General features: G+C 38.9%; 1 protein-coding gene across 1 annotated transcript in view; it reads left to right on the forward strand.

Moving 5' to 3' along the window:
- RB1 (RB transcriptional corepressor 1) overlaps positions 1-24,512 on the forward strand; it is a 77,530-nt gene that overhangs the window by 18,395 nt on the left and 34,623 nt on the right. Inside the window, 8 exon segments of the mRNA XM_085215856.1 lie at positions 1,726-1,835; positions 3,159-3,236; positions 8,076-8,163; positions 8,821-8,937; positions 9,593-9,649; positions 9,728-9,759; positions 9,838-9,914; positions 10,012-10,214. Coding sequence (XP_085071982.1) covers positions 1,726-1,835; positions 3,159-3,236; positions 8,076-8,163; positions 8,821-8,937; positions 9,593-9,649; positions 9,728-9,759; positions 9,838-9,914; positions 10,012-10,214 — 762 coding nt within the window.

Genomic DNA, 24,512 nt, shown 5'->3' on the forward strand with positions numbered 1-24,512 from the left:
CTGTATGAACTACCAGGCAAGGATCATTGTAAAGCTTAATAGCCAATCAGTGCTGCACAGCTTAGCATAGTATCAAAACAGTAGTCTAAGACTGCTGATAGAAGATTCTACAAAATGATATTTGAAAAGATGTCCTGCATCACAAATCTTTCTGCTGCCACCTAAGTGTCTGATGGATGTTGTAAAACCAAAGCAGGAAGATGCAGATATATTTCACAGAGGTACTCAGTCTGTGTCAGTCATAGCTGAGTTACTTGGTACAATTGCTAATAATATGAGATGTTTTTCATTAAAAACAAACAAACAAAAAAAAAAAAACCAAAAGTGAGGTTCTAATAAAGTTTAATGTTGTTTCCAAAACAAAAAAAGGTTTTTGGCACTTGCTGTTAATATTTCAGTTGTCTTCACTGCATGCCTCATAGTCAAACTTTATGAACAAATGAATTAATGAATGAATGAATTGAGAACTTGTGTTCTTGACTGAAGATTTCTTTCCAGTTAGCACAGTGCAGCAATTTGGTATAGGAGCAGTTGTTTTTTGCAGTGAAAGAATCTGAAGTATATAGAGGTTAATAGAATACTGAAATACTTCAGACAAAAAGAACATGTAAGCCATTAGGAAGGTAATGAAAAGATAATGAACTTTTCCTAATGAAAGAATTAGAGGTGATCGGAATCTAAAGAATCAACGTATCAATAACATCAAACTTCTAATCATGACATCGATTTGGTGCAAATCTGCTTGGCAAAGATAAAAGAAGGGATGAGGAGCAAAGCTGTGGAGGAGATGCCTGAAGCTTGTTTTAGCTTGGGACTGCTGCATGACTCATTTTGTTTCTTATGCACAGTTACCTGTCTTTGTAGCTGGAACATGACAAAATGCAGCATCATGTAGTGTGTTTAAAGGTTTAGGGAACAGATAATGGAGATGACTGATTGCTCCTGCTGTTGTGCTCCTGCAGACTTGAAGTGGAAGGTGGTATCAGGCCCCAGTTAAAAATTCTATACTTTCAGTTAGTGTTAATCACTGAAAAAATAACCTCACAAACTTTTCTTGCAAAATGAAGTCATACCAATGTGGGATCTGATTGGCTAAGATACTTTTTAAAAAAAGTAATTTTAAAAAAGAAGGATGTAGGATGTGAAATAATGTTTTGGTTTTATATAATTAGGTATGTCACTTAAGAACAACATCGATACAAATATTAACATGTAATGAGAAAAGTCTTCTTACACTTAGAACAAGATGATTTGATTTTGGATCTCTGCTTTCTTCTCCAAACCAGCAGTGATGGGGGCCTAATGGATTGTCTAGCAGCTGTTCAAAGGACACTTGTTTTACATTTCTTGTCCTTGGAGACACTTCTTTTCTGGAAGGAAAGACTTAAAAGCTTGGAAACATTAGTTTGATTTGCAGGTCTACATCTTCTACTCCAGATATTTTTAGCTTGTTTACAGTATGAAGAGCTATGTATTTTCAGATGTCTTATGATCTTGGATTGTTCTCTCTTATAAAAGACTGTCTTTGTTTGTGCATGGGAACAATGATTTTTCCTCTGGGTGCGCTTCATCTGTTTGTATAAAAAGTGACTTTGTGGGTTCCAAGGTTACTCTGAGTTTCAGCATTGTATTCAATTGTATTAATGAGGTAGTAGTAGATTATATTATTCAGTAAATTGTCAGTAAATTTGTTCCTATTAAATGTTTTTTGAAATATTTTTCAAGGTTGACGTTCTCTCAAAGCAATATGATGAGCTTTATCTCAAAAACAAAGATATAGATGCAAGATTATTTCTGGATCGTGATGAAACTCTACAGCCTGATGTTATAGCATGGTAATATTTTCACCTACTGCTTTTGTATTTTGTAGAAGGTGTGGATTCATGGATTTTTTTTTTCCTTCTGTGCTCTAAGTGATCTTTGTATCCTGTTGATATTTTATGTTTGTACTTCAGCTAAGATATTTTTGGCGTCACTATCCTTGCTTTACATTATATTAAATAATCAAAAAGCAAGTGATATGAAAATTGTACTTCAGTTCTTGTGCAAGCCTCTGTAGTCCAGTGGCAGCTGAGGAATCATAAAGAGAAGGAGGCTACATGCTAGTTGTTATGTCCAAGAATGTGTTATGGCTCTGGGGCCAGCTGGGTCCTTGCTGTCAAACTCTTTCCTAAAACTGGCTGGTGATGCATGAAAGCTGCCTGCTGGGAATGCTCCTGAGTCCACTCTGACTTCTGACTGTACACAGAAATTGTTTGGGAATAGTAGCTTTCATTGAACAGAAGTCTGCCACTGACAATTTAAGAGAAAAAAACAGTTGAGTGCTGATGCCTGGACACATTTCATGGTGCTGCTGAGTGATATAGATGTGTATCTGAATTTTCTTAGTCATACTGTAAAATATCAGTGGTTGCAGGTAACGTAACATTTCCATAACTTCATGTGATGTTTGCTCATGGTGTAAGAGTGTGATTTTATCTATGCTAGAAAAACATATTAATTTAGAACTGGATAACAATGAAGCTGTGTGTAATATAGAACTACAAAATGGCTGAGGCTCTTAGGGCCATCTAGGTCCACCTGCTCCAGCAGGGACAGCCAGAGCAGGTGCCCAGGGCCATGTCCAGGCAGCTCTGAAAGATATCCAAGACCCCACAGCCTCTGGCAGACTGTGCCAATGCTGTGTCACCTGCATAGCACAAAAGTGCTCCTGGTGTTCAAAGGGAACCTCCTATGCTCCCGTTCATGCCTATGGCCTCTGGTTTTGGCACTGGGTACCGCTGACAGAGCCTGGCTTTGGCCTCTTGGCACCCTTCCTCAGGGATTTATGGTCATTAAGATTTCCCCAAGTCTCCTCTAGTATGAGTACTCCCAAGTCCTCAGCCTTTCCTCATAGGAGGAAAGGTCCTGTTTTAGCTGTACATTTAAATTAAATTGTTACAAATAGAATTCTAGAAAAGAATAAAGTTTGAAGGAAACTCTGGAGGTCATCTAGTCCAACATCCTATTCAAAGGAGATTTCCTTAGCAATGTAAATTACATTATTCTAGATCTTCAAAAATGTTTCACAGCCTTTCTTTGTGTTATCAATAAGCTTTTTGCAGAAGACATTCTTGTGTTACTTTAATGCTTCATAAGCTTATTTTCCATTTCCACAGCTCACAGTTGGAAAGAACACCAGGAAAAAATAATCCAGATGAGGAGGTTAATCATGTACTTCCACAGACTCCTGTTCGGTATGAATTTTTCACTTGAGCTGTGTTGTGGTTTTAGCCTAACTTGAAATACCTTGAGTGTAGGTGTTGTTTGTTTGTATAAGACAGATCCTAGTTCTGCTTACTAATGAGTAGTGAGCATATACTTAGGAATGCCTAGAGTCTTCAGTTCCTGGTTAAGTTGTTGGAAAATATAGTTTTTACTGAACTGTAGCATGTGGTATGTGTAAAATAGTTCACTATATTTGTTAATGTGAGAATGCAGGTTTATACTTTCAAGCTAGTACTTTTATAAGCGATATTATCTTTCTTTTCATCTTCATTCTAACTCTAGATCTTCATGGCTTTGTTTCCCTATTCTAAACTGTATATGTATTGCATTTCTTCTTCCACGGTCTTTTCTTTCTAGTGTTCTTACCTTTTGTATTTGCGAAGATGAACATTTCTGAGTACTGACATATTCTGGTCTGTTGGGGAAAATGAACAGATATGGCAGAAACATGGTATTGATTGCAGTCCAGTAGAGAAGAACTGCAAGAATCACAGAATTGTAGGAGTTGGATGGGACCTCAAGAGATCGAGTCCAACTCCCCTGTTAAAGCAGGTTCCCTACAATAGGTCACATAGGTAGGCATCCAGATGGGTCTTGAATATCTCCATAGAAGGAGACTCCACAAGCTCTCTGGGCAGTCTGTTCCAGTGCTCCATCACCCTTACCATAAACAAGTTCTTCTGCATGTTAGTGTGGAACTTCCTGTGTACAAGTTTCAAGCCATTGCTCCTCATCCTATCACTACACACTTCTCAGAAGAGCCTGGCCTCATCCATTTGCCTCTCACCTCCCTTTAGGTTTTTATAAACATAAATCACATCTCCCCTCAGTCTTCTTTTCCTCAGGTTGAACAGATCCAGGTTACTCAGCCTTTCCTCATGTAGGAGATGCTCCAGGCCCTTTATCGTCTTTGTGGCCCTCTGCTGGACTCCTTCTAGGAGATTCCTGTCTTTTTTGAAGTGGGGAGCCCAGAGCTGGACACGGTATTCTAAAAGTGGCTTCATCCATCAGGACAGAGTAGAGAGGGAGGATCACTTCTAAGCTTGAGTGCAGTTAGCCAAAGAGGAAGAGACTTGCATGTACCATTTTTCCCTGTGCCAAGCCACTTGTTGGTAAATTAGTATGATGCTGCCCAGTAGTGCTTAGAAATTCTTGGTGCTCAAGAACTAATCATCTGCACCATTGCAATGTCGTGTGCTGTGGGGGTGAACATAGAAATGTTTGTACAAGCAGTTGTTGTAGAGGTGTCAGCTTTAGTGAAATGTGACAGTGAAGTTCTTTTTCCATGCTTGCCATATAAATGCCTTTCACTTTAGCATTTTGTAGAGATGAAAGTCGTAAGTAAACATAGTGTTTTAATTTCTCTCATTCTCAAACTGCCTAAAATACTTCTGCTTTGTTTTTAAAGAAAACAATACACTTTGATAGCGCTTCTGAAAGAATGAACTGGACCCTACGTTTATGCAAAATCTGCGAAATATTGTCTGAATTGAATTGTTTAACAAGAACATCATTGACAACAAAGGCTTTTTTCACAAATACCTTGTTACTAATGTTTTTTTGTTATACTTGCTTAAAGAAAAACCTCTATTAACCAAACATCTTTCATGGTGTTAAATTCTTAACGTGGAAATCTTTGTTAAAGTCCAGAAGTATCAAGTTTCCACAGTGAGAATTTGATATGTGCTAAACAAACTGATCGTAGGATCATCTCAGTAGGAAGGGACCTATAAGGATCACTGAGTCCAACCCCTGGCCTCACAGAGCATCACTCAACAATCAGACCCTATGTCTGAGAGTGCTGTCCAAATGCTCCATGATCTCCAGCAGCTCCTTGTCCTCTGCTCTGGGCAGGCTGTTCCATCCCCACCGCCCTCTGGTGCAGACCCTGTCCCCAACCCCCAGCTGCCCCTCCCCTGACACAGATCCATGCCGTTCCCTCGGGCCCTGTCGCTGTCACACACAGCAGAGCTCAGCGCTGCCCCTCCGCTCCCTGTGAGGAGCTGCAGCTGCCATCAGGCCTCCCCTCAGCTCCTCTGCTCTGGGCTGAGCAAACTATCTTTGTAGCACTCCTTTGGATGCTTTTCAATAGATGTATGCCCTTTCTATACTGTGGTGCCCGGAGCTGCACGTGGTACCTCAAGGTGAGGCTGACATTCACATTCTCTTTATCCAGACTTCTCTGTGTATTCCAAAAATGCTGCTACTTATGAAAGTCCAAGTGGAGGCTTGTTAATCAGCAGTGACTATGGCTGTGGCAACCTGTTTTTCATAAAGCATGGGACTGTCACTAGATGGCAGTAAACCTTTGATCACCAGTCTTCCATCACAGAATAGGAAGTCTAGGAATCATAGAATCACAGAATGGCCTGTGTTGAAAAGGACCACAATGATCAACTCGTTTCAAGCCCCCTGCTATGTGCAGGGTCACCAACCACCTGACCAGGCTGCCCAGAGCCACATCCAGCCTGGCCTTGAATGCCTTCAGGGATGGGGCATCCACAACCTCCACCTGTTCCAGTGCATCACCACCCTGTGTGAAGAACTTTCTCCTAATATCTAACCTAAACCTCCCCTGTCTCAGTTTAAAACCATTCCCCCTTGTCCTATCACTATCCACTCTCATAAACAGCCGTTCCCCTCCTATTTATACGCTCCCTTCAAGTACTGTGATGCCACAATGAGGTCTCCCCAGAGCCTTCTCTTCTCCAAGCTAAACAAGCCCAGTTCCCTCAGCCTTTCCTCATAGCAGAGGTGCCCCAGCCCTCTGCTCATCTTAGTGGTCCTCCTGTGGACCTGCTCCAAGAGCTCCACATCCTTCCTGTACTGGGGGCCCCAGGCCTATGGTTAACTTGTCTTGCATTAAGTAGATTGATTTCATTAAAGTTACAATGAAAGAGCCATATTTATTACTTTGTCTTCTCTTTACATCCTTTTTCTGGAACTGGACATCTAGGACCTGCTTTTAGGCCTCCTGAATTTTGTGAGAACTTAATCATTTTCTTCAGTGGATTTGTGTCTGGTCTTTTATATAAAAAATCAGTAGAGCAAATCACAGAATTGCAGGGGTTGTAAGAGTTCATAGGGTCCAACCCCCTGCCAAGGCAGGTTCCCTGCAGGAGGTCATACGGGAAGGCATCCAGATGGGTCTTGAATATCTCCAGGGAAGGAGACTCCACAACTCTAAGGGCAGTGCGTTCCAGTGTTGTATCACTCTGACAGTAAAGAAGTTCTTCCTTGTATTAGCATGAAACCAATGGGTACAAGTACTGGTTCATCGCATCAGAAGGATGGGTTGCATGATTTCATTCTAATTTTTTTAATCATCCTTATACTTTTCCTTGTCATTTCTAGAGCTTCAGTAGAAGTGTTTTTACACTTCTGTGTTTCAGCAATAGGTTAAAGAGTAATGCATCTTTGAGCTACTATAGTTATAATAACTAAATGTTTTTTCTTTGTTCACTGAATTTGGCTCACATCAGTCAAAAAATGAGGCTAAACAGTGCTGAAATTTAAAATAACAAATTAATCAGAAAGTAACAAAACCACTGAAAGAATCAAACAGATATTTAGTGGAAGGAAAATCATTATTGTAATCTTTTGAAAAGAGAGAAACTTAATACAGAACTTGAATTCAGGTTTTGTGGTAATGGATATGTGATTGGTTCTCTGGACTTGTGTGAATAATAAAGACAGAACAATCCATTATATCCCCAAAAGTTGGAAATATGGTCTGTTTGAGTTCTGCTCAAGCACGTATCTTAGTGTCCCATATGTCAAAACCTTTGTTGTTCTTATTTTCCCACATATCTGTATTTCAGTCATCTGAATAATGTGGACTGTTTGAGAAGAAACTGTGCTTTCTTATTTTAGAATAACAAACCTTCAGAAGGTTATGAAAAGTGTTTGTCAGCAGGATTTCAGTTTTAGAGAAGAGTGAAAAATACGTCCTTCAGAGAGATGTGTTCACCCTAGCAAAGAAACTTAATATGGAATAAACAAAGATCTTATGCATTTGTCTTAAGTATATTTTTATTTTTTAAACTATAGCTTCTCTGAAATACTGTTGTTACTTTTGTTACTTGGCTTAGCTTTACAAAGTTAGCTTCTGGTCTAAACTTCTAGTTAGTCCATTGGATATAAATCAGTGGATATTGCTTATATTTTTGAATCTGGTTTTTGCAAGAAAGCTGTAGTAAAAAATGAAAATAATACACGGAGATGTTGTTCAAGACTTCAATGCATCCTATTTCATAAAATGTAATATGTATTTTTGGTCTACTCTTCATTTAGGCTGTAAAGAAATTGTTCTACTTTGTAAGGAGATATTTGCATTTCTCAGGAACACTGAAAAGTTGATTTAATGTACATATCCTTTTCCTCATCCATAATGCTTTACAAGTTAGGAAGGTTTTCTATCTATGATCTTTCTACCTTCTGTATCTGCAGGTAGGTCAGAATTAGTATTTCAGCAAATTACTGCCTTCCTATTGGAAGCAAAAAGGACTGAAGTTAACAATTTTGTTTGGTTTTGTTTTTAAATGACTTTTAGTTCAAATCTGTGGAGGGAGAAGACTGAGAACACTGCTAATATTCTCATGCCATATCCACTGGGAACATCTGCAGCTTTTTCAAATGAAGCAACATTGCTTTAAAAAGACTGTGCTGTCTCATGAATAGATATCAAGTGCTATGTTTTAACACTTCTTTCTTACTATACCTATGAACTTAAGACTTGAAACAAATGTCATCTTCATTCACCAATCTTTTGTATTATTAATGGATTTTTTTTTTTTTGTATTTTTCAGAGCTGCAATGAATACTATTCAGCAATTGATGATGATTTTGAACTCAGCAATTGATAAACCATCAGATACTCTCATTGCATATTTCAATGTAAGTGACTTAAAGAAACTTATGAAAAATTACCAGTCATTTAAAACTCATGCACAGAGATCTGACATGTTTTGGTAACTCCTTTATCACAAACATTTCTGAACAAGTACATTTTAATTAGGATTGTTTAATTACTTTTATTTTTGAAGGCATTTGTATCTTAACTGATGTGCACTGGAAACTTGTAGATCCTTAAATCTTTTTGTTACTGCACTAAATATTAAGGCTTATGTATTGGATGGAAAAACATGGAAATATTAAGAGGACATACAGAAAGAGGAGGAGGATATATTCATAGAAGATTTCTATGTTCACAGTCAGAGATTTAAAGATATTTTTAACTTGAAAGACAGTAACATACTTGGTACTACTTGTAAGTTGAGTTAGTTAATTACTTGCAAGAGATTAAGTTGCAGTTTATTGAAAGCTCTTAACAATATATATATTATATACCCTATATTATGTATGTATATATATATATATATAAAGTATTATGTATAATATCTTAAATACTTCACTGATTTATGCTGATGAGGTAACTAAGAGAGATGCTACAAGGTCTAGCAGGACTAATTTGATTAAATCGTAGAAGTATTTTGGAAATAAAACACTTTCCTTGCCTTTCCTTTCCCTCTCATCTTTTCTGTACTTGACTAGAATTGCACAGTGAACCCTGAAGACAGTATCCTGAAAAGAGTGGAAAGTCTTGGCCACATCTTCAAAAAGAAATTTGCTGAAGCAGTTGGACAGGGATGTGCTGAGATTGGCTCACAAGTAAGTAGCATTTGGATTATTACTCATTTGAACTCTGTTGGTGCTAGCTAATGTGTGACCTGACTTACTGCCTTGTCTTCAGTGAAGATTAATAATAGAAAGTACTAATCTTTTCAAGTTGAGGAATGGATATGCTTTTCTTCTAATGCTCTGTAAAGATAGCATTTAACAAGTGGTTCTTAATATATAAGGAACTGGATGGGCAAGAAGTATGCTGGAAAGTTTGGTGAAGAATGAGAGAATTGATGGGCAAAATACATGAAGTGGAAGGTGTACTGCCATTCATTAAAGTTAACCTGGAACTCTTCAGTGTTCTTTATATTTATTTATAAAAACAGCAGCCCAGCTGTGCTTTCTATAAGCATTTCTTCTGGAAAGCAATTGCAACATGTTTGTACTCTTGTCTATCAGCATCACTTTTTATCCTGTTAGCCATGACTTGACATAAACCCTTGATTAATTGATCTTCACATGGTTGAAATAATCACAAAGCTTTTGAGGTATCTCTGGTACTACTGGCAATTGGAGCTGAGGAGAACGAAGTTCTTTATTGTAGCTCTTCCAAACAAACAAACAAACAAAAACAAAAACCCAAAGCCAAACAAACATTCTTGATTTTTTAAAATTTTTTTCTTTTTTCTCTCCTTTTTGATAGAGATACCAGCTTGGAGTACGGCTGTATTACAGAGTAATGGAGTCTATGCTGAAGTCGGTAAGTTCAGCACTGATAGCTGTGCACTGGCATTGCATTTTTAAATGCTGAAAATAATCAAAGCTTTATGTATCTCAGGAAGAAGAGCGCCTTTCAGTGCACAATTTTAGGTATGTGCCAACAACTGATTATTATTACCTGTTATTTTATTGTTGGGATAAGTAGTAATGATTTTGTTTTCCCTTTAGCAAACTTCTGAATGATAACATCTTCCACACATCTCTTCTGGCGTGTGCTCTTGAAATTGTCATGGCTACATATGGCAGTAAGTTGAATCCAAAGTGCTAAGGAGCAACCAGGGAAAACATGTGAGAAGTGAAAGAATGTAATGCTCTTGGTAATTGTAATCTGCTTCCTTGCAGGAACTGCTTCACAAAGTGATGGTACCAGTGCTGAAACAGACTCGTCTTTCCCGTGGATTCTCAATGTATTTGATTTAAAAGCTTTTGACTTCTACAAGGTGATTGAAAGTTTCATTAAAGTGGAGCCAAGCCTAACAAGGGACATGATAAAGCATCTAGAACGCTGTGAACATCGCATTATGGAATCTCTTGCTTGGCAATCTGTAAGTAACGTTTTAAAGCAGTATTTCTCCTTGTATAACATGCAAATCTAGAAAAAAAAATACACCTAGATATATGAAAGGAGCTTTAGTCTTGCTGAGATGTGTTTTTAGCAAAGTAAATCACAAGAGCTAAAGAAGATCAATTTTAGCATGTCTTCAGGCTTGGGGAAGAAAAGGCTATATCAGAGCAAAAGGCTACATCAGAGAGAGATCAGCTTAGCACTGCTGAATTACGTGCCAGCATCTTTCAGTATTCTGGCATGGATATTAAGGGTAATAATGCCCATAAACAGTATTTTGGTGCCAGTAGACAAGGCAATACATTCTATGCTCTTATCTGTAAACATTTTCCAGTTTTTAGTCTGCTTGACAGTAAAGCATTCATTCTCTGCATCTGATATGATTGTTGATAGTACTTAAAATACTGATTCTCAGTGTAACTTGCACTTAAATTCCTTTTAACGTTTTTGAATGCCATTAAAAGCATTCTGGTAGGTTGGGTTTGGTGCTTTAGGCTGAATCTCGGTAAATCAGCTGCTGTTTCTTTATGCTGTATCTTACTTATGTACCAAAAATGCTAACCCTAACCCTAACCAAAAAACAGGTGACTATAAAGACTGCTGACAGAATGAAACAAAGTGACCATTTAAGAACCCATCTGATACCTTGTAGATCTGGGAAATCCAAAGAACACAATATGGCATAACTAATACAATATTCTAACTGTGAACCAAGTTTGTGTATGATTTTGGTTAATGCATAATTTAAGCTTCAAGTTTTCTAGTACTGGTCATACTTTACCAGGCTGTGAGGTTGTACTGGATTCCAGGAGCAGCATTGTTGAGTCTGAGCCACAAGAGCTGCATTGTGAGCTCAGGCTTTTAGGTAGGGAAAGCACACTGGCCTCTTTGTTACATGGAAGCAGTTGCCATGCTTCAAGGTGAATCTGGTCAACCTGCTATGCTGAACAGCCTGTTGCATTTGATTTCCCCTATCAGCAGTCAGTGGACATGAGTGAGGCAGCTTCTTGAATATACTATCAGGAAGGAGACCTTTTCATTATTGGACTAAGACTTGTGCATCTGGCTTTGCGCTCATTATTGTGACACTTATGTGCCCCAGCATTTCTGATGCAGTCCTACAATTGTTGCACCACACTTTTTTTTTTTTTTTCTCCCCTGTATTGCTTTCACATGTTTGAACTCTTGGTGAAATGCATGTGCTTCTCCACTGCTGAATGCACAGATTTTTTTTGAAAAAGACTGCCTGAAAGCACTTGAAGATTGAGAGCCTTGTACCAGAGCTTACATTAGCAGGGAAAATGAGGAACTTTGCTCAAAATGTTTAAAGAATACTTATTTGAGAATTTTAGTGCTTGGAGGATAAAGGCAGAGATACAAATACTGAAGTTTTACTCTCACAAGCAGAAATTGGCTTCTGACAACTCATGCAGACTGGTTTGATGTCATCTTAATCATGAGCTTTTATCTACCAATTTCTACTCAGTAATTCAAGCACAGCATGCAGATAATCTGATTCAGATTTGGGCTTTCAAACTGGAGAATCCAAAACACAGTGTTTTCAGTATTGAATCTATTGTCTTGAGTTGCCTGAGGTGTTTGGAGCTGTCTTGGAGTGGCTTGTACATCTTATTTCAGTGGCTGCTAGTAGGTATCTGTAAAATTTAAAAACACTTACTTTGTTACCTTCTCATATAATCCTTGGCCACTACTTAAAACAGAGCTAAGAATTTGTTGACAGTAGAGGAGGGAGTAAAAAGAAGTGTGCAGTCTGTTTTTGTTACTGGCAGGCTCATCACTAGGGGGCACAGCAGGGCTCTCAAAAATAGAGGGTAACTGGCACTGACAACCAGTTATGCTGCAACAGGACTGTACAGGTAGCCTGTGACTCTGTTTTGGCTTCTGTGGCCTCCTCATAGAAGGTTCTACCTTTCCTTCAGCATTGCTGTCCATCCCTGTCTTCCTCATCCATTATATAAAGCATTTGAATAAATATCTTAATTCTTACAGATGTCTTGTAGCTTACAGTGAACTGAAATTGTGAACATAACTTAAAGAATACTTCAAGTATGCTAGTGCTACAAAGAGTACAAAAAAAAAAAGTTGATATATCTGAATCCTGTTAGGTGTTATAGCTGCCCATAAGGGAAAGGTTGCAAGTATTAACCAGTCTACACGTGCATAAGCAACCTGAAGATGGAAGATGTCCCATGACAGGAGGGGTTGGACTAGATGATCTTTAAGGTCCCTTCCAATCCAAACCATTCTTTTATTCTCTGACCGATATAACAGTAGTTCAGGAGAGGAGGAGTAGTGAAATGCTGGTAGTGCTAAGATCTAGCTGTTTTTTTGGGGTAATTGCAGTGTGCATTATAAGGCTACAAACAAACTTCAGGGTTTTTTCTAGTACGGAATATCCATCTTTGCCTCACATATTGACTATTACAGCAAATAACTTATGTAACTGCCAGTTACTATGTTGTTAAGGCTAGCTGGTTAATTAACATTCAGGTATAGACTACTCAGGTGCGGTTTGGGCCCCGTAAAGTAAAAACAGCATAGAACTGTCAGAGTCCGAAGGAGGGCTATAAAGGTGGGGAAGGGTCTGGAGGGCAAGAGGTTTGAGGGGCTGCTGAGGTCCCTCGGTGTGTTCAGCCCAAAGCAGAGGAGCTGAGGGGAGGCCCGATGGCGGCTGCAGCTCCTCACAGGGAGCGGAGGGGCAGCGCTGAGCTCTGCTCTGTGTGACAGCGACAGGGCCCGAGGGTAACACTTAATCAAAAGGAGGACATTTTTTCAATGGCAGAAGTCTGCTAAAGGTTTTGGATTTCCTCAAAAGATTCAGCTAGTGAATGAGTGGTGATTTATTGTATTCCTCTGGTGTATTCCCTGGGTATATCTCTGATATCTCTGTGTACTGTTGTGCAAGATGAAAAAAATATAATCTTAATTAGTAATTTCCTCAAGAAAGCATATGTAAGTTGAGACACGTACTCTGTAAATGTCTCTTACCTCTAGATACTATAAAGTAGGAGAGTGGCTAGGTAACTTATGCTTAGTTATAATGCATATCTTACAAGAGATTGCTTAGGCTTAATTTTAATCAAATTGCCTGATAATGTAAACATGAAGGAATCTTAAGAAGATTAATGTTTTCTAATATTCTTAGAGAACGTATTTTCTTGAGAAGGTGTTATACTCTGAAGTAAGCATGTGGAACTTACACAAAACAAACAAGCAAACAAAAAAGCCCCTTGTATTTTGGTCTAGTCCTTACCTTCCCTTACAGGCAGAATTCTTCATTAGGAGGTTTGTCTGCTTTTGGGAAGTCAGGTGTATTGTCTGTGTTTATCCAGTTTTTCTTCTTGAAGCAAAACTACGATGTGAGATCTGAAGGGATGAGGAAATTGAAGAGAGAATAGCTGAATTTATTGGAGTTTTACTTGTTGGAGTGTTTTCATATGAAAAAATGCTTTGCATAATTTCTCTGAAGAAAAACTCTTAAGAGTTCATCTAACCTTTATCTGACTTTGGAAGCTATATCCAGTGAATGTGAAAGATTGTATTTGAAGATAACATATTACTTCTTTGCTAGTCTTTGTGAATACGTTCATTGCTTTTTGCACTGCTAGTTGATTTAGTTGTCTGTACATCAGAAAAGAGATCAAAGATTTCCTTTCTATTAAGTAAAAAAGAAATCATAAAAACAACCACCAAAAAAACCCACTCCCAAATAGTGCAAAAATATGGAAGTCTTCTCAATAATACTTAATTTTGAAAAGGGGCAAATGTTGACATTAAGTGATAGGGAAAATATTTCATTTTCTTTAAATCTTAATTGAACCCTGAAGTTAGAAGCCCCTTTTATCCCATTAAAAGTTATTCACAAATGAGGATGTGATGCTTCCAGATGCAGATTATATGCAGACCAATTTGCTACATATTTTTTATTCATAAAGTATACCATAATATCTGTATATTTAACTGTAGAGCATTTGTGCCTCATCTCATTAAAGTATTTAGGGCACTACTTACATTTGGTAACTATTTAAAGGAACTAAAATTATTTTAGATTCAAAAATAAAGGTGTCTGTACCCTTTGATTCATTTTTATCTTATTGATATAAATATGTTTTAAACCTTGGAATGGTTTGTCTGTTTCCTATGAGATGGAGCCAGCCTGGGAGCTCACATTCAGCTTTTTCTGTCAAACTGATGTCTCCTTGTGATTAGCTTAAAAAAGGAATTGTTTGAATATCTCAGGTTAAGGCTATATGAATGCATTCCTGCATCTTTAAGTATCCCTTAGAGAAAGCCCTGTTAGCTGCTGCACTGTGTGTTTGACATGAGTATTGCTGCTTGCTGCAGTGAATTCAGAATAACCAGGGAAGAACAGGCTTTCAGTGCCAGTAAATCAGATACAAAGTCTGTCAGTCCCACAGTCCATATTAAGAGCAAAACATCTGGCCCATCTAAAATGCATTTGTTCCTTGGAACAGCATGAGAAGAGAAGGCTCCAGGGAGACCTCATTGTGGCCTTCCCGTACTAGACGGGATCATATAAACAGGAGGGGGAACAGCTGTTTATGAGGGTGGATAGTGATAGGACAAAGGGAAATGGTTTTAAACTGAGACAGGGGAGGTTTAGGTTAGATATTAGGAGGAAGTTTTTCACACAGAGCGTGGTGATGCACTGGAACAGGTTGCCCAAGGAGGTTGTGGATGCCCCATCCCTGGAGGCATTCAAGGCCAGGCTGGATGTGGCTCTGGGCAGCCTGGTCTGGTGGTTGGCGACCCTGCACATAGCAGAGGAGTTGAAACTAGATGATCATTGTGGTCCTTTTCAACCCAGGCCATTCTGTGATTCTCTGATTCTATGACTTAGCTGGGTTTTTTTTGCTGAATCGTAACAGAAAGTCAACACCTGTAGAGTGTCTTTGTTATCCATTCCTACAAATCCATCTAGTTGTGTTTCCTGGCCTCTCAGCCATGAACAGGGAGGGCCAGGCAATGCATTATGCTGCTTTCATGCTGTTGGTACCTCTGCTTGAGGACTGTGCTTTCTGTAAATGCCTTTCCACAGGTAGAGCAGGTGAAGAGGGCAGCATATGTGTTTTATATTGTGGTCCGCATACTTGAAGCCATACTTCAGTGCATCTACATAAGCAAGAAGAGTCCAAAGGGTATTCCTTGGAGGACTGTGTTTTTAAAAGGTTACCTGGTAGCTTCTGTGGTTGGCAGATGAGGGAGACTACTGTGTTGCCCTCTGCAGCCCCACAGCAGCCCAGAAGGAATGGGGACACCTTTTGAGCTGGGCTAAATGGAGTTAATTCTCAGTCTCATTTTGAGTGCTAGGCTTTCTTTTTTGTGTGTGAGGAGACGGATGAACCGAAGAAGTGCACTGCACTGCAGGTGGTGGCACCATAGACCTCTTTAAAGGTTTCTCTACCAGGTTATTCCTCTTAAGAGTTAAAATATAATCTGAAGTAGGATAGTGAACTTGGTGGTGTGCTGCCAACCCCATCTGGGCTTGGACCAAGGCTGGAGCACAGTGCAGTGCTAGCTCAAGTCCTGGCAGCTGCACTGTGTTCCATAATGCTTCTCTTTTATCTGCACCTTCTCTGTGGTTTCTACTGGCCAGCATTTGCAACGACATTTGCAGTACTGTTCTGTCACGTATCACAAATTTAACATAATTCAATGTTTGCAATATCTATTTGTCAACTAAATATGTAGTTAATATTTGTATTCAGCTGCCTCATCCCACAGCAAAGAGTACTGTTGGCTTTAAATTATGCAGCTCATTTTGTAAGAATTACCTTCCTGAAGAAAACAGCATATTCCCAGAGAATATATTTGTGTCATAAATATGACACACTCCCTGAGCTGGAATAACAGCAGAGCTACTTTGATCATGCAGTATGGAGACAAACATTAAACAAGCATGTCTAAGATTTATTTAAACACTGTTAGACAAATCCAGGTTGAGATGAAGCTGCAAGGAAGTACAGGTTAAGTACCCATTAGTATTTAGTAGAGGATAAGCTTGACTATGCAGCCCCTAGTGTTTGATTCCACAAGGACAGGGTTATTGTGGTGCTCCCCATACTCCAGTGCTTGGTTTCTTAGATGCAGCATACAGTTTCCAGTTAGATTTCCGTGCTCCTTGTAAGGAGGAACTGAACATCTAGAAATGGAGGTTAGCTAATTATCTGGTGGCATGGAACCTTCTCAGCAGTCTTTTCTGTTAGGTTTGTCTGAAGTCTTATACCTCTACTTCTGGAGGAAGATGTCTACATGCAGTTAAGAAGTCCTCTCTTTGACTTAAGTATCTTAAGTCATTCCTATTAAAATTGGAAGGAGAAATAGGAGTGGCCAATACATTCAACAATTTGGATGAAAAGTTACTGGATGAATCACATGCTGTTGAATTAGTAGAGTGACCTTAAAACCTTTCTGATGGGCAGCCAAGCAAGGCCAAATGGTGAGGGAGGGAGTTTGAGGCTGCATCTCTATCGACAGCCTGAAAGAGGCTCTGGTTCAGGCTTGAGCACTGCCTGGCAGCCATCTGCAGTTCTGCTGGTGACTCGTTCCCTGGCTCCTTATGGCTTTGTCAGCACTATTCTGGACAATGCCCAGGCAAGGTGCAGGGCATGATGCAGATCACAGACTATTTTCTACTGCCGGGATGGATTAATGGGTGAGGAAGCTTCAACTGTGTGGGTGAAAGCTGTGCTTTGCTGCTTGCCCTGGAGGCTTTAGGACAGGCCCTGGCTCGTTATGTGAGCGACTACAAAGGTAGTCGTGGATTCAACCACACGAGTGACCTCAGCGTTGGCACTGAGTCACACATTCTCACATTGTATCTCCTTCAGTTCCAAGAACTGTACGTGTTCCTGCACAGCACTTGGCCTTTTTTTCAGCAAATCCAATCTATGTCAGACATACTCTTTCTCATGTCTACATTTTACTTTTCAAAGACTTTAGATGTGGGAATACCTGGTTGGTGCTGTAGACGCAAAAATGCTTGGCTTATCCAGAATGACAGCTCCTCACTGGCAGGAGATGATTTACTTAGGGAGCTGTACTGGTGTGTAAAGGTAAGGCACCTAATGAATAGCAGGCATCAGATTGGTAATATCCACAGAAACGATCTGTTGTGAGCTTATGGATTTTAGGTACCTGAAATACCCTGTCTCACTGTGGACGCTGTAACAGACAGTGATTTCTAACTTTGAATTTTTGAGGGTTTTTCTTAAAGATTGAAAACGGTGCTAAGTGCCACCAAGTGACGCCATCCCACATGCTTCTCATGATCCTTTCTAAGGAGTTATGTTAGGAGGCTGCAGCTTTAACCTTAAAGAAGGAACTGAGAGTTGATTTGAGGCTTCCTGTCTGTACAAACTAAATATATTTGTTGCATCATGCGTGTGTTCTAGAAGTGTGTGTGATCAGAGAGACATCACTGCTGGTTGGCATGATAGTACTAACGAATCATATTGGTTGTGCTGCATGTACTTATTTTTATTTTTAAGGTTAAAAATTAGCTCTGACACTTCAGTTGTGACAAATGGAGCTAAAAAGCTGGATTACAGGGTTCAAACAAAACTCTAGCTTTTGAATTCCTGCCTTTATGATATGTGGGCATATTCTTAGAACTGAGATGGCTGCTTTTTCTGTGTGTATATACCATATTATGTGCTTTTTTTAGCTTAAGCAGATATATAAAATCTTTAATAACTGTGTAATATACCTATGCATATATAAAAATGATTTTTCTCACCTTTCTAGCAATCTAGAGTTGTCTTTTATAGAAACAATACTGTGCTTTTAGAGGCTTGAAACCTGCTGAAGGCACACTGAAAAACCAGGAAGACTGCTGAATGGTAATCTTCACTCCACCATCACTTTTAAAATCTGTTTTGCCACTCCTATGTATCGTGAGGATGACTCAAGCTGTTATGCATGCTTGGGTGTTCCCATCCAGCTAAATCCTCTAGGCTACTGGAATAGAAACCAGAACACCTAAAGCTGAGGTCTTGCATTTCCTGTATTTGTCCATATTGGTAACATGCTTAATCCTTGGCAGACACTTAAAAAGGGTATGAAGTGCTCACTAGGTCGTGAAGTGTTGGTTATGCTAGAACCATGTTATTGGATTTATCTGTTTTCAGTAAAACCAAGGCAGCCCAACCCTTAAGATGCAATTTAGATTCAAGTACAAACATGGCCAAAGGGATTACCTAAGACATAGCAGCTATGCAACGTTCTCATTCTCTGAAGTTTGAATGCTTGTTCCTGAATATAGATTTCAGTTTTTCTCTGCTTCATCCACTGCTTTAAAGTGTAGAAGATGCATTTCGCATCGATGCTTGTGGTTTCCCTTTATGAAAACCATGTGCAGCTAAATGAGCTGCAGACCGTAACTTGGTGGCTGCAGAAGCAGGAGCTAGGTGACAGTCTGACTCAACTGCAGCTGCAGTAGCAAGCTGAGTTTTGCGCCCTGTGCAGCTTGCAGCTAGGTTGATTGCAATATCTAGACATACTGTTCTGATCCCTGTGCAGTTTTAGCCAGAGAAGTAAGACTTGGTTAGCATCATACTGTGCTTTTTAATGGTTTTGTTTTTGTGTTTTTCTTTTTCCCCCTTAAGTTGTCCCGATTACTAGTAATGTTTTAACTAGAAAAAGTGAAATAAGTTTTTGGGAATCACTGCTTTTCAGTTTCAGTATTGTTCAGTATTTTGGTGACCATACCATACCTATAGGACTCCAATTTTCAGTTCTACTCTCTTTCTAGGTAGTATGAACTTCAGGTAGTGTGAACTTCATTCTGCAGCACTGCAGTATCTGCACTGCAATGACTTGCACGTCCATCTGGATGTCTACCTGTGTGACCTATTCTAGGGTACCTGCTTTAGCAGGGGGGTGGACTTGATCTCTTGAGGTCCCTTCCAACCCTTGAAATTCTGTGATTTTGTTGACATTTTTAAAGGTTGCCCATGAGGAAAAATACAAAAATTCAGAGCAGTGCTTACAGTTGTTTAATTTTGTAAACTCTGGCTGAATTGGGGGAAATTTAATGGTACTGTCACATAGAATGCAAAAGTAAATAATACACAGATTAAATTCTGCAGCTGCGTCCCTGCTGCTCCCAACTTGGGTAGGCTTATGCTCTCAGTCTTTGTAGTTTTGTAAATGTTTTGTCATTTGGTAGAACAGAGATTTTCTTGGCTTGCATGTTTTATGTGAGTCACGGTCCTCTATAGTTATCAGAAGCTTACATTGCTCTTTCCATCCTTATTTCTGAGTTATTTGAGCTATTCCATAGTTCACTTTTCTATGGAAGATAGTTTTTGTTTTCATTAGTAAGCAAAGAAGGTACCAAATAACACATTTGAATGTGTTTTTTTCCAGCTTTATGCTCAGTTTTCAAGTTTTCAAGGGGCTGATACTATCTCGTCAAACTCAAATTACCACGTCGTTAGAAAGAGGTTTTTTCTTTCCATTTGTTGTATTTTGTATAAGTTATTGCATACACATATGAATGGTGTGTTCTGTTTGTTGTTTTTTTGTAGGCCAAACCTCTTACCTCTTCTATGCTGTGTAAATATCTGGTGTTTGTTATGCATCTGTATCACTGTGTTCACCTTACAGTAATTTTCCAATAATACGAAGTCTTTTTCTGTGATGAGGATCCCACTCTGCTTACACCTGTTGAGCATGCATAGTGTTCGCAGTCCCAGTCCTCCAAGAAGGTGATTTGCCTGTGTTTTGTTGAAGTTTTTTGGTCAGATGGGGTTTGCTGGTCAGACTGGGTGAGAGAACAACCTGTGGTTCAGTTGTGCTTTAGAGATAACATCTGGACCTGTAGATTCAATCCCTATACAGAGACTTCAGGCTCAGTTAAAACCATATCTTGTCTGAACTTGGCTCAGGGAAGTCCCCGACCTGCTGTCACCCTGCTCACCCAGTTTGGGAGTTAGCTTGCATGTGGCATGCTGTATCCATGGTATATTTCTTTACTACGTGAGTGGTGAGGTGCTGGAACAGGCTGCCCAGAGAGGTTGTGGATGCCCCGTCCCTGGAGGTGTTCAAGGCCAGGTTGGATGGGGCCCTGGGCAGCCTGGTCTAGTATTAAATGGGGAGGTTGGTGGCCCTGCATGTGGCAGGGGGTTGGAGATTCATGATCCTTGGGGTCCCTTCCAACCCTGGCCATTCTGTGATTCTGTGATCTGTCTGCTAGTTCTTCCTTGCAGACCAGCTTTGAGTAGCCCAAAGGAACTTGCAGATCTTATCTAGACAGAACAAACTTTTGTTGTTGTTTGTTTGTTTGTTTCTTGGTTGATAGGGTATTTTTTAATGCACTTAACACTTAATAGAAGCTTGTGAAACAGGCTATGAGCATGCGGCAGATAGCACTTTTGACATGTGAAAGAAACTTGTGTAAACAAGCCAATAAAAAGCTGCTGAATTTGGTTTTCTTACAGATAATTTTATTGTGGTTGAAAATGCAGATTTATCTATACATTACACTCAATTTATTGTGTTTTGCTACCTAATTCCTCTGTTAAGAGACACCTGTGGTGCTACAAGTACTTTCTTCATTACTTGATAAAAACACCAAAGGTTTTTATTGTAAATGATTGTAACTTCAGTCCAGTGTAGCTCTCAGTGCTGTGGTGAATGGTGAATTAGCCCACTCCTTAGCAAGCAGGAGGGCTTTTTGGTTGTTTTTTTTCTCCACGGTTTATTATTACATCAGTAGTTGCTTTTATAAATATCCTGCCAGGACAGAGAATCAGTAGATCTAATGTGGCATAGCTTTACAGGAGGAAGACTTCAAATAATGATATGTACATCCTTTCATAAAGAAGCATTTTTAGCAAAACACATCTGAAAAGCTGCAGTTGTTTTCATGTGAAGCAGACTTGATATTATTTTCCCAAGATAATGGCATTAATTCCTGGTGCCTCCCATTAATGGTGTCTTTCAGATGTTTTTTCTTTAAGGCATCAACTGGCTGTTTGAAAAAGATGAGGGTAGGGCACATCTTAGAGCCGCGTGTGTGGGAAGTTATTCTTGTGAAGAACTGCCTCTTAATATAAAGCTGGGAACTTTTTGCTGAAGGCTTTTCTTTGTTACTCCTCGTGCTTCACTTTTTCATATTCAAACAAAGAATTCTTAATAATTCTTCTAGTTTTGTTCTAACTGAAGCAGGAAGACTGCTCACTTAATAGAGAAAAGGATTTTAAGTCTCAGCCCTGCACTTCAGTTTTCCAACAAAATGATAAGTTTTATAGAAAAACAGATGCTGTGTATTTATACGTTTTGTGATAATTTTAGTTTTCTTGAAGGAAAGACTGGGCTTATTTTGTAAGCAGTTGTAGAAGGAAGCAGGAGATGGAGGGAGATGATAAATGCAAAAGGCTGCAGAGCACTTCAGTGCCAAAGCAGAATTGGAGGACAAGAGCAAACTCCTCCATACCACTTCTTGCAGAAGTGTTACACTGTTGGCATGGCTTTCTAGATTTACATCCATCTTTAATGAGCTCTGTTGTGTTCTGAACGCACACTAATTCCGTGATTGTCAATTGTTTTTATACTTAATGTTTTCAGCACTGATAACTGGATAAGAAGTACAGGCCAGGCATTTGATTTGAATATATATATTTTTTTAAATTTAAATTTTGCATTAGCTTTGAAATGTATACTGCGTTTTGTCAGTGATGCTTAAAGGAAATTGTCAGGACTTACAAGTCTGCCCAGGTTTCAGAATCTTATAATATATTTGCTGTTGGAAAAATATGAAGGCACTGCTCGTCATTGACAAAACTGAAAAATTAACTTGGAAGAATAAATAATGCCAGGATTTACCATGGTCAGGTGGGATTTCTGAAATTACCTCTGGGTTCACTGTCTTAATGTAATTCCTAAAATCTCATCTCTGGTTAGAATGCTGTTTGCAGTTGCAACTGGAAAATCACTTGCCATTTGCTAGAAATGATACAGGAGTATATAATAATCAGGTGTGATACAGAAAGACTGTCTGGCAATCAAATGCTTCTTGCCTTTTCCAAAAGAAACGAGGAGGTAGTACTGAAAACAGTGAATTTAAATCAGAAGGTGGTGGTTTTGTTTTGCTTTGTTACCTACCACAACACCCAACACAAACCTGCTGCAGAATGGCTTCTCACTACATATACCTAACACAAACCTTTTGCTGCAGAATGCTGCAGATGTTAAAGTTGGCTAAAGTTGAAATACAAAAAAAATATATAAAAAGTTTTAGATGGAAAATATTTTGTTGTTGAAGTAACTATATGCCAAATGTTATTTTTGATATTTTTTCCCCTTTTCTTTTGGTTTATTGTCTAGTTAGAAACTGCTGCCTCTTTTGTCTTAGATCGAAAAAGGAGTTGACTAAACTTTAATTGCTTTTATTTTTGTGGGAAGTGGGCAGTATCTGCACTCTGTATATGAAGAAACTAAAATACAAAGAACAAATCTGCATGATGTGGTCCTAAAAATGGACTCCGAAACCCCGCCGTGTAACCATTCCAGTAAAAATACAGCACTTTTAGGAAGTGCTGCATGCAGTGTGTTATCAGATACTCGGGAGCTCTGTCAGTGTAAGCCATTTTTTATTGGGATGTCTTGGCATCACTTAGGAGATTAACTCCTCATCTAGATTTAAATTTTGGCACGAGCTCCTACCAGCAGAGTTGATATCAAAGGCAGGATTAGACCGAAGGGGTGCAGCTGTTCAGGAAAGTACCCATGGAATGTTGCTCTATCCACTGCTCTCTAGGATAATCTTCCTACAGAACTGGAAAGGGAGGAGAGCTGCATTCAATCCTGACCAGCTGGGAGCATAGTCTTATATCAGCTTTTGTGGGGGGAATACAGATTTTGCTCCCTATGTTCTGAGTTGGTCAGATCAGGAATTTCTCAAGTAACAGATACCCTAAATTTCAGATGTTCCTCTTATACATGAAGAACGTAACTGACTACAAATACCAGTAGCAAAGTTTTTTTTGTTTGTTTGTTTGTTTCTCCAGTCATTCCTAATACTAAACAGGCTCTTCAAGACATTAGGGATCTGTATCTGATTTCTGAACTTTGGGCTTCTCAGTGACTTCTTGTGTAAGAAACATAGAAGTTTTCTACTTGCAGTGTTTTTTCTCATGCATTTTTTTCTAGAAGATAAATCAGGAGATTAAGATTTCCCAACAAAGAGCATTGCCCAAAGCATCTCCAACTGTTAGTCTAGATTTATATGCTTATATCTGTAGTTTAGCTCACAGTATTTGAATTTTCCTTTCACCAGACATGGAGAATGACTACAACTGGAAAACTTGAGGTACTCATACTACAAGTAATCAATACTGCTGAATTAGAAATTCAATGTACAACTTACTTAAGATAATCATGCCAAAACACTGCATATAAAGTATATCTATAATGTACTGTGATAGCCCAGTATGCGTTTTGGCCTGCACTGAGACACTGAGATACTGCCCTGAAAAGTGCCTCAATTAGAGTATTGTGTCTGTGCATTTAGTAGTACTGTAGCTGTGTTGCAACTGACTGCCCTAAATCAACAACCTAATTTAATTTGCTTTTTCACTCCATTGTCCTTGGGGAGGAAAACCCAACACTTACTTCTACCTTTTAAGTATTTATTGAATGTTACAGGGATGTTAAATTAATTTTGAGGAAAATGTACATAATGTTTTAATAGCCAGGAAATGTACGTAGCAGGACATTTTAAAACGCTCCTGTGTACACACTGCTGTTTGTAACATTATAAATAGACTTCTCTCTTTACATTGGCTTCGACTTTTCAAAGCGTCTCGATTAATTTTGCCGGTGCACAGCCTCAAGTAATTTATTTTTATGCTCTGTAACGTTTGCAAGAGAATAGCATTTCAGATTTTAAATGCTAAAATGTTAAAAATCAAAGTTTTCTCAGACAGAAATAGAGAGAGAGAGAGAGAGAGAAAGTTCATTCTGAACACTGCTGTGCTTGAGTTGCTTTGAGAAACTAAATAGTTTCTTGAAAGAAATACTTTGGCTGATGCATATACTTATTTTTAGTTACCAAAGGTCATATTTTTTCTAGTAACAAACTCCTTAGAGATTGAATTACCTTACTTGGAGGATGTTATTTTGCTTAAAACTTGAAGAACTTTTCACAGAAGAGTTTAATAAGCTTGTATTGTACCTAAAGCTTCAGTCATCAGAGGTTCCTGTAGTTATAATTGCACAGACATCTGAGACA

The sequence above is a fragment of the Meleagris gallopavo genome, chromosome 1 (genome assembly GCF_905368555.1).
Source record: "Meleagris gallopavo chromosome 1, MGAL_WU_HG_1.1, whole genome shotgun sequence".
NCBI classification, from domain to species: Eukaryota; Metazoa; Chordata; class Aves; order Galliformes; family Phasianidae; genus Meleagris; species Meleagris gallopavo.